Below are 10,860 nucleotides of genomic sequence, written 5' to 3' on the forward strand. Positions count from 1 at the left end.
GTTCCAGGTCTACCTGGAAAAGGGTAAGGATGCTTACCTCTTGGCACCCCAACCCACATGACATTTTCAGGCCTTCAATGGATGGAGCTTATTCACAGATACAGTACTTTGGTATGATGATGATGAGGCCCTGGCATGGTGCAATTGACTCTGATAGCTCGTTCTTTAATTTTTTTTTTTTTACTGTTCTTGCAGAAATGCCTCTTATTACTGATTGCACCCCCCTCCCCCCAACCTACGGCCTGCCCTCAGGAACTCAAATCAAGCATTTCATTGGACAGAACTGTCCTCACGACTAGGGGGCTGAGTGTGTGTCACATCCCAGACTATTCTCCACATTCACCTGGTTCAGGAGCTGCAGGTCCAGACTCAGGCACCAAGAGCTGTGCCACCACCTCTGGGAACTGGTTTGGGCCATGGGCGCTCGGAAGGGAACGTGAGGGCAACACTTGTTAATCACATGAACTCTAAATAATCATATCATTAGCCCCGCACCTGGGGACAGGCTTACGGTATTTTTTCTTTCCTTCCTGTTGCCTCTGTCATCTGTGCAGCTGCTTTCCAGTTTCCAGTACATGCGGCAAGACCACTACCGACTCAAACCCCCATTACATTAAACTCAAATAAGAGCCTACCTTAGTGGGTGATGTCACCCTTTTCAGTAGGAAAGTTAAGAGACAACACTCCAGCCCCATCACCTTAAATTTAAAAATAAAACTATATTTAATAAATCAGTGAATTTTTGATATCTTTTTTTTTTTTTTTTTTTTTTTTTTTTTTTTTTTAAGATTTGTTTATTTATTTATACAAGCACTGGGTACAGTCAGAAGCGCGGGAGGGTGAGAGAATTCACCAGAGCCAGAGCGGGGAGCAGAGCAGGCAGAAGGACCGAAGTACACTGCTGAGGGGAGCAGCGGGCGGCAGGAGAGGTCTGCGCGCCATGTGGGACCCTCCTCTGGTGGCCTGGGAGCAGCCGGGGATCGAACCGGCGCTGCAGAGGCTGCGGGCAGCTTCGCAACCCAGCGCTCAACCGCTGCGCCACCGGGGAGGCCCAAATCAGTGAATTTTTGGTTGGGCCTGAGTCCAGCACGTTGACCCCAACACTGCCCTAATCTGTAACCTCACAGATTAGGTGACGGGGGTCACATTCCTCAGGCCATGGTGATGGGTTGATTGATGCTGATCAAGGTACTTCTGTTCCCTCCCAGGATGCAGATAACTTCAGTGCCCGATGAACACCTCCAGGTGGTTTTAAGCTGATAACACAGAAGGATCAACACTTCCCAAAGGACCGGCTGTCCTGCAGCTGGAGACCACGACACCGCCTGGGTCCTCCCTTGAGCTGGGGTGAGGACGCCCTGCCCATACCCTCCTGTCCCTGCACTGCCCACTCCTGGGAACTTCCTCACAACTGGACCAGGGGTGCCAACTGCATCTCCTCCACGGTGCCTGTGAGAGTAACACACTCCTCTGGGCACTCGCTGTGGAGCTCAGGGTCAGGCTTTCTGGGTGGGGTCACTGGTCTGATTAGTTCAGTGACACGGACACCCTGAGACCCTGGGCAGAGGGAGAGGGTGCCCCAGAGTTCAAGCCAAATCTCTAGAGGGAAGAAGAGCAAATCACTATTATCCAGCATTGGTCAGCATGCGTTAATTACAAAAAGAAAAATCTGAAATGACAATCATAACATACTGTGTTTCCTAACCAAGACCCCCCATTCACCCACAAACCTCCAGCAACTGACCTTCAGGAACCAGGAAGCAGGAAACAGAGATCCTCTCCTTAGGGACCAGCCCATGGCAGGCACGGGTGTCCAGAAGAGAGAAACCCTCAGGATGGAAACCACTCCCTATTCAAGGCCTATTCAAAGACAAGATCACAGGGAGAGAAATGGGACCTGCCCAGCAGTGAGCAGGGCAAGAGCCTAAGAGGAGGTTCTAAGAGTCAGAAGTTGCAAGATGGGCTATTACCTGATTACCACCTTCCTCAGAGCAGGAGGTCCGGGTGGTCTGGGATGAACAGTCTTCAGCCTCCTCACCAGGCAGGCCTGAAAGGGCCGTCCCGGGCATGTGCACACAAGCCCAGCACCATCCTGTTTCTGTAACTTGCAAGTTTTCAATCCTCTGCTCTCCTGAGAGTGCAGTTCCCTTTCTAGAGACCTGTGTCTTCACTGCTTGTACCAGAAGTGCGTTCCAGTCCAGGCCCCTGTGCACAGATAAGCTTGTCTTCTAAATTAAACAAGTTTCCCTTGTTGATCACGCTGTGTCAATTTATTGCCCTCATGTGCACCAGGAGTGCCGGGGAGAAAGCGCCTCCCCCAGGATCCCACAAACACACTCAGCACAGCACAGGGGAGCCTGCACCATGGGGGGAGCAGGGCGAGTTCCAAGGCTCTTGCTTGCCTAGGGGCAAAGGACTCAAATCCCTGTGTAGGCCCTTAAGCCCTTGGTCAGACTTGCCAAAATGAGGACACCTTCCTTATCTTCTGTCCATCAATGTTGCTACCAGTTGGTGCTTTAACCATAGAGTTATCATGTTTGTCTTTTGCCCTAATTGATTGGATTAGGCCTGCTGAAGGCATCCCTAGCATGCCCATCAGCCTGGGCTCTACATGTGGACAGAACTCTTGGGGTTCTGGAAGAACTACAGGGGCTGAGTTCAGCTGAGCCCTGATGACCTACAATAGACACTCAAACTTTGTTCCATCAGCAGCAGAAAGCAGAGAAGCAGCCAGTCCTGGAGATGCCTCAGGTGTATCAGCCTGTACCCCTCAACTCTTATAGGACCCCAACAAGATTATGACTAGAAAAGACCAAACCAAAGACCCTTCAAAGAACCTCACCCCCAATTGAGACCCACTCTTCACTGGAGTGGAGACCATCTCAGACGACAGGAGTTCACTGCCCCGGCCTCCACTCCAGAGATGACCTTGGACAGACATATCCACACAACACGGACTTCCCCGCACCCCAGAGGGACGTGACCCACATCTCTGTACAGATCCACTGTTTACTCATGTACATCCGGGGCGGGACCTTTCCACTCGGGGCGATGGTTATGGCCTGGATGAGGCTGCTGCTGTGTATTATTACGGGATGGGCTGCTCTCACCCTACTAGATGGGCGCTGCTGGTCAGGACCTGCCCCTGATGGACCTGACCTGCTCCCAGGCTGTGGAGGCCCCACCATGACGGGGCCCTGTGTCTCAGGGGACGGCAGGGGACGCCCCTGACATTGGGTATTTTAATTCAGCCAAGGGCCTGGTTTCAGCTGATTGTCCAGGCATGTGCTGCACAGACAGCTGTGGGGAATAATCACACTCCTGTCGCGGGACTAGATGGGACCTGCCCCCATTACGCATTTCCCTTTATATTCCCAAGATGTAGGAAAGGTCATTTTCTCAATTTGTTTTTGCTTCCTACCTTTTTATTCCACCATATGTTTAAAAATCATGAAGAAAAAGTGAGCCCCACGAACTGGACTCTGATCCTAAACCCCAGTACAAGACAACTTCATGGCCCTCAACTGCCTCCCCCATTCCACACCCCATCACTGTGTGGCCCCAGCCCTGCGCTGTCCACTCAGCACCTATGAGGTGTAGACATGCTGTGTTTCTAGTTTCCTGAAGGTTCTTGCTGTTGGCGACTTATAATCCTCACAAGAAGCTCAAGGGCTGGTCCAGACACCCCATGATTCTGAAAGGGGGTGTCTTGCAGGGCTCATGGGAGTCCCAGATGCGAACACCACAAACACATAAAGACTTAATACACTTCCAAATAAAACAAATAATAAATTATAGGAAAGAGGAAATGAGAAGGTAAACTGGAAACCTTTGAAGTGAAGGAAATGATGTGACCTCTGTCCAATGTTTGAGAAGCTGGTAACTTGGAAAGGAAGTTCCAGACGACAGTGCTTTTTTGGACAAAGTAAAAATCAGTGGCGTATGTTCTGCCAAAAAAAAAAAAAAAAAGTAGGAAAAACAGCAAAGAAAGACCAATAAGGAAAGACAGACCTATGAAAGATAGGAGGAGAAAGTAGGAAATAAAAACCCTGACAAATTTACTCCAAAATCACCAGGAGCTTGTGTGCACAGGGGGCAAGAATGTGGGGTTGGCACCAAGCAGGTAAATGCCCCCTGCCCACCTCAATTCTAGCCTAACACTGCCCTGCCTTCCAGCATGTTCTAAGGCAGGGTCCGTTGTCTTACCTGACAGCTGTTTTCAGAGCTGGCTTAAAGGCTCCTGGAAAGTTCCTTTGCCTTGGGTAGCTGTCCAGGGATAATCTGGCCTCCTGGTGGCCACAGTTGAAAGGACACGTCTCCTTTAATGGCCCTCAGGGGTCCCTCCACCCAGGGGGAGGCCTGGCCTCCTCACCCTCAAGCAGGCAAGGAGTTCTGACTCCAGCTCAGGGACTTTCAACGTGATCACTCACAGGAATCACCTGAGGTTAATGGAAACAACCCTGCGCCTCATCTTCATCGCTCCTTAATTGGTTCCTAACAGGCTGTGGATTTGGGCCGGGGTCTCCCCAGCTCCTGTGCTTTGGAGCAGCAGAGGCCACCCTGACCTCCCAGGACAGACAGGTGACCTGGGCAACAGGTGCAGAAACTCTGTGCTGGCAGGAGCCCAGGAGGACAGGGAGACCCACCCAGTCCCTCCCCACCCTCCCCTGAGCCTCTGGGTGGGGTCCCCTGGCCTGAAGAGGTACAGGGGGGAGGGCATTGAGGGGCTGCGGGTCTGCCTCCCCCTCACACTCCTGAGCTCAGGCCCTGGCACCACTGGCCTCTCCCCTGTGCTGCAGGACGCGGCTCCCAGGACTGCGGACGCTGCACACACAGCCCAGACCATGGGTACCCTGGGCCCTCGGGGCTCCCCCAGAAACCACACATTGTACAGAGGCCACTCATGTTCTATACACTGTACCAGGGTCACTGAGTGACAAGTGAGGACACATCGCTATGAAAACTGTCCTCATAGCAAATGACAGAGACATTAAGTGAGTTACCCCCATTTACAAGCCCAACAAGAATGACGGTCCAGCCCTCAGGCATCCAAGTCTGTGATGTCACAGGGAGAGAAAGCAGCCCTGACCCCTCCATGCAGGAGCCCAGCCCCCTGCAGCCTGGCTGTGGGACTGACATGAGCCTGATCAAGTCTCTAGATCCAGCTGCCAATCACAGGAAAATGAATGAGCAGGGGGGAATTGAAAGGACCAGGGTAACAGCCTGTTGACCTGAAGGAAGACTTCACGTTTAGAGCGAGTGTGCACAGGACCAGTGTCCAATCATGGGAGGTGGAAACTGCATGGATGATCTGGGGTTGGGTGTGCAGGGGATTCGGGCAGAGCAAGTTGCCTGGAGCATGTGGGGAGGGACAAGCCTGCCTGGGTGACCTCTTGGTCCCAGTGACCACCCTACGCACAGACCACCCTCTTCATGGTCAGGCCTGGAAGATTCTACCCATTTATACAAAGCTACTTCCTTCAAGAGTAGGTCCCAAAGAAGACCAGGCTGAGAAATGAGGCTGCAGCAGGTGGTCCTGGACTCCACCCCAGGGGCCTCCTGAGCAGGGAGGACCAGACCCAAAGGCCTCAGCTCCCTGAGAAACAGGGGCTGCGGGGGCTCTGCAGCCTGGAAGGAGAGAGTCACACCAACCCCTGGTGGGGGACAGGGACACTGCAGCCACCTCCCCCAGGCCACAGACACACGAGCAGTCAGGGCTTCTGTGCAGAGGCTTTAATTGGGGATAAACGTGCAGAATGGGAGGATCAGGGCTCAGTTGTGAGCCTGGATCTTTACAACCCAGGGCATGAATTTTGTGACACGGGTGGCCATCACAGGATTGAGAGTAGGGCAGGTGCTACTCTGACTGGCCACGATGCCCACCAGGGTCCAGAGTCCATCCATCTTGCAGGCCAGAGGAGCACCAGCATCACCCTGTGGGATGAGAAAGGTCCTGTCTGCAAGACTGACTGTGGCGGCACACCCCTGGTTGCCCCGCCCTGACGTAGCCATGTGATGCCCAAAAATACCAGGTGGGTCTTGTATTCCGGCAACAAAAATGACACTTCAAAGGGCAGCCCAGCTCTGCCTCCTTCTATAGATGTTGGGGCTAGGGAGCTTGACCAGGGTTTATACATCAGCTGGAAATATCTAGTGAAGGGGGTGGGTGTGAGAGTAACTCCCCTTGGACAGCACCCCAGTGCCTGGTAGAGCAAGTCCTCAGCCGGGCCTCTGTAAGTGCAGGCCCCGGCTCCCTGGGCACCAATCGGGGAAAGAAGGTAATGGGTCCTGGGGCAAGGAGTATCCCCCAAGCCTGACTTGGGGGACAGTCAGTGAGGGGCTGGGTTAGAGCAACACGTACATAGTAAGAGCAGACACCGTTGGCCCCAGCACAGAGAACAGCATCTTTGTACAACTTGCCCAACAACTTCTTGCACTCAGTTTTGGACAGAAGGGGCACAGTAGCTTCCTGCAGCTTTTCAGGGGTCTTCATGACTATAGAGACAGATGGGAAAATGTGGGGTCACATTCCTCTTTCTCATAACAAAACTTGGGTAGAAGATACTAGGCCCCCAACAGCTGTTCTTCCTCGGTCCCCCTCTTTCTATACTAATAACAGGGTGCAGGGTCAAAGCCCATCACCCCTTTGGATCCTAGAGGCCTCAAAGGGATGGATTCCTTGTCATTCCACCCCAGGCCAGGCTGACTTTGCTCTGAGTACAGTTGGTGAAACTAGTCCTGCCTGCCTGTTTGGGGGAAGCACCAGCCGAATAGCCCTGGCCTGGGCAGGACTCAGGACGCTGGAGGAAACCATCACACAGGGCCAGCCCCAGGAGGGGGTGCCAGGCTGGACACTTAGGGCCCTGAACCCATTCTGGATTCCTGCACACAAGGAAGGTCAGAAAGGCGGCTGCCCACTCAGGCCTGGGGCAACGTCAGTCTGGACAGGGGGCCTGGACTGGCTGCAGGTTGGGCAGTAAGGCAGGGCCTGCTGGGACTGAGCTATGTTTATAGAAACTGATAGTTCAAGGACATCATGGGCCTCATGTCAACACATGTTGGTAGGTTTTCAAGAAGAGGTTTGACCAAAGAAGCTGATACCTTATTTATGACAGTTTGAATTTGGCCCAAATCATAAAGCCAAGCCATACAGTTTCCAACTGCTGTTCGAGCAGCCTCCCCTGGACCTACATGGCAAGGCCATGGTCACTCACTGCCGGGGTGGGTGTCCCCCCAGCCCATAATGGTGCACAGGGTTCCGGAAAGAAATTTGTCGTCAGAACTGGGCAGCGCAATGGGAAACACTGTCTTGGAGAATCTGAAGGACGATGCCACCTTCAGCAGGGCGATGTCATTGTAGAATTTTTTCCACTTGAACTTGGGGTGCCTAAAAATCTGTGGGTGAGGACCAGGAGGAGACGAACAAATAAATTTTGGGGAAAAAATCTTGAGGGACCAGGAGGTCCCTCTCTCTGCAGCTGAAGGGTATTATTCTCTTTGCTCCTCCCCCAAGCCCACATCCAAGACCAGAGAGCAGTTCCTGGGGGTGTGCAATACCTTGGTAATATTTAGAACCTGCATGTCATCCTGAAGTGAGCTTCGGTCATACAGCCCAGCCACAACCCAGTCAGATGTCCTAGAGGGAGTAGGTGGTTAAGGATTAAGGAGGAGATCACGCCCCTTCCCTTGTCCCTAGGACTATCCTGGGCCTCACGTGACATTGCAGTGGGCGGCTGTGATCACCCAGTTCCTGTTGATCAGGGAGCCCCCACCGAGGAGGATTCCAGTAGGAGTCTGCAGGAAGAAGGGAGCGTTGAAACATCAGGAAAACAGTCACAACAACCTGGGTAAAGCCTCTTCACAGTACCGAGTACCCCAGTGTGATCCCAACACATGCAGACTCCCCTCACCTGCAGAGTCACATGCCAGGGCCAGGAGCCAGGGACAGCGTCCTGCCCATTGATGATCCTGGGTACAATGCTCAGCTCTGGTTCGCTGGCAGGGGCCCCAGCGCCTGGGGGTGGCGGGGGAGGGTGAGAGGGTGGAGGACTAGTCAGTCTGCAGAAACCTGGTTGACCCTCAGCCAGCACAGCACCACCCACACTACCCCCTCCTGGCACCCCTGCATCCAGACTGGAAGACACACACCCCTGCCTGCTGCCCAGTCACCCTCCCAGGGATGCAGAGGGACAGGCGGCTCCTTCCAGGTCTCCCTGCCCAGAGGAGCAGAAACAGGCTGAGGAATCAGGGATCACTGCCCCCGACACGCACACATATCCCTTCCTGAGATCTCAGCCCCCTCTGACTCTCCCAGGCTCATTTCCTGCTAGAATGAGGAGAAAACACTGCCAACCTCACAGGCAGAACTTGCCAAAGAAGATGGGTGTGGGCAGGAGGTGTGAGGCTAAAACCCAGGACCCCAAGTGAATGGGAAGTACCCCGCTCACACCTTCCTTATGTGATGTGACCTGGACCCACTTACACTGCTGGACTCTCTGTTCAGGGATCTCAGGAACTCTGCATTACATTAATTTAAAGTTATTAATATTTAATGAGATACGTCTGACTCCCCACCATAAAGACATTAAGCCATATCTCCTCCGTGCTTGGCTGTGAGTGTAAAATTATTCCTCATTTTCCCTTTCTCCTTGACCAATAAACCTGACCATTTAAAATTTAAAAAAAAATGAAAAGTCACTTAATGAAAATGAAAACAGAGGATGAGACTGTCCAGAGCAAGGAGGACACGCAGGGCCCTTGACATGTGCAGACACATCTGCTGGGTCAGGACTCAAGATCCTCAGCAGCTCCCAGGGGTGTGAGATCTTGGCCACAGGAAGAAAGGGGGGCAGGGCCAGCTCCTCTCACAGTCAGGCTGTCCCAAGGGGGCCCCAGGCCTTGCTCCAGGCAGCACCTGCTCCTGCCCCTGGGGACAGGGACATGGCCTGGCCACTTCCTCAGGCTGGTGTCTCCAAACATGTCGTCTCCTCACCTTCTCTTATCAGAACAGAAAAACCACTAGCAGGAGCTGTGAGGGGCTCACCCTGCAGAGGCTTCACAGCAATGGAGTGGGGGGCCGGGTCCCCTGTGCAGGGAGGAGCCTGAAACCTCACAGGAGTGGGGACAGCAGGTGTGACAGGGACAGGGAGGAGCTTCCCCCACTGAGCCCTGGTTCTGGGTTATAAACAGGGAGTGAGTGGGCCTCCCCAGTGGCACAGCGGGTTGAGCGCCACGCTGTGAAGCTGTCCGCAGCATGGGTTCAATTCCTGGCCGGCCAGGGAGATACCCACACAGCACAGCAGACCTCTCCTGCCTCTCCCACTGCTCCCCTCAGCAGTGTCTTCAGTCCATCTGCCTGTTCTGCTCCCCGCTCTCTCTGGTGAATCCTCTCACCCTCCTGTGCCTCTGACCTGTACCCCAGTTCTTGTATAAATAAAATCTTTAAAAAAAATAAATAAACAGGGAGTGAGTGTGTGAAGCTGCACAGAAATGACGGGCAGGGGCTCAGCAGAGGCCCCTTCCCGGAGAAGGGGGGGGAGCAGGGAGCTGCTGAGCCTAAGTTTTGTGGCTGTCAAAGAAATCCCTAAAACAAACTTAGGGTAGTAGCATTTTCTAATTCTAAGCACAGATACATGATATTGTACTATTTTTCTTTTCTTTCTTTCTTTTTTTTTTTTGTTGTTGTTTTTACAAATTCAAATACTAGCAGTTTATGGAACAAAATAAAATACATGGAAGCAGGCTTTGGGAATCCCTTGTGGCTACCGCCTTACTGAACTTCTTGGTCACACCTGATCCACTTCCTGGGCTCTATTCTCTAAGGCCCAGAAGGTTCTGTTCTACACCTGGCACAGCTGTGAGGCAGAAGGGCTTCTCACCTCCTGCAAAGTCAGGCTAACTGTCTGCATTAAGGCCAACGGGGCAGGAGAAGGACTCAAAGCACCCCTTGGGCTGGACACCAGGCCTCACACCCAATAGAGATCCTCAGTCCTCTAGAGGGGGCCTGATGTGGAGCCACTGGTGTCCCAAGGCCCTGATCCCAAATCTACTTCCGGGCACTGCTAGTCCCTCAGACCTTAACACTCACCATAGGAGGCCCCGATGAGGGTGAAGCAGGAGAAAAGCCCTAGCAAGTCCATGGTGCAGCAGTCAGGGAGGGTGGGGCTGCCTGCTCTGGCCCCTTTTACATCCCCTGGGAGCTCTAGTCCCGCCCAGGCCCTCTGGGCCTTGCCTGACCTGAGCGCCACCCTCCCCATGGTCAAACCTGTCCTGGACTGTGTCCAGTCCAGGTCACCCAGCACCAGGGAAAAGGGCAACTGCCTGGCTCACTGTCACCCATCAGCCTTGGCAACTCCTGGGGGAACACATTCAGCTGTGGGCCCCGGAGGCATCATGGAGGTGGCAGGTGCTCAGCATAGACTCTTCTGCAGAGAGCCTCACCCAGGTGTTCTGGGGCACCCGGAGCTGAGCACCCAGGACTCAACATCCTGCACACCCAGAGCCCAGGACTTCAAGCTGCTTCTCTCCCTGCTCAGGGAAACCCTGAGGCAAGTGAAACACACAAGGCTCAGCTCTCTTAGGAATGGGCCTTGGAACCAGCCCAGATAGGTTTTTCACAGCACATGAGGGCAAGAAATTATCTCACTGTCTTAACCCAATTCCCTTGCTCTTGATAAATCACAATTATATGACCTGTCATTGTGTAAATTGTTAGTTTCTTTTCAAACGAGGATTAAAAACTCAACATACAAGTCCCACTGAGGACCCAGAAAGCTCAGGGCTGATGTCAGAAACACAGAAGACAGCACAGGAAGGCCAGGAGGAGGGTGAGCCCAGAGGGCCCTGCCTGAGGTGGGGCCA

General features: G+C 53.3%; 1 protein-coding gene across 1 annotated transcript; it reads right to left on the reverse strand.

Annotated features, from left to right (window-relative positions):
- Nucleotides 1–7,206: 7,206 nt before the first annotated feature.
- LOC311185942 (chymotrypsinogen B-like) lies at nucleotides 7,207–10,139 on the reverse strand (the record flags this gene model as incomplete). The annotated part of the gene is made up of 5 exons (XM_084256830.1): nucleotides 7,207–7,395; nucleotides 7,558–7,636; nucleotides 7,715–7,794; nucleotides 7,911–8,014; nucleotides 10,088–10,139. The coding sequence occupies 5 exons, from the start codon at nucleotides 10,137–10,139 to the stop codon at nucleotides 7,207–7,209; spliced, it is 504 nt and encodes a 167-aa protein (XP_084112956.1).
- Between the last annotated feature and the right edge of the window lie 721 nt (nucleotides 10,140–10,860).

The sequence above is a fragment of the Talpa europaea genome, assembly GCF_964194135.1.
Source record: "Talpa europaea genome assembly, chromosome: 16".
Lineage (NCBI taxonomy): Eukaryota > Metazoa > Chordata > Mammalia > Eulipotyphla > Talpidae > Talpa > Talpa europaea.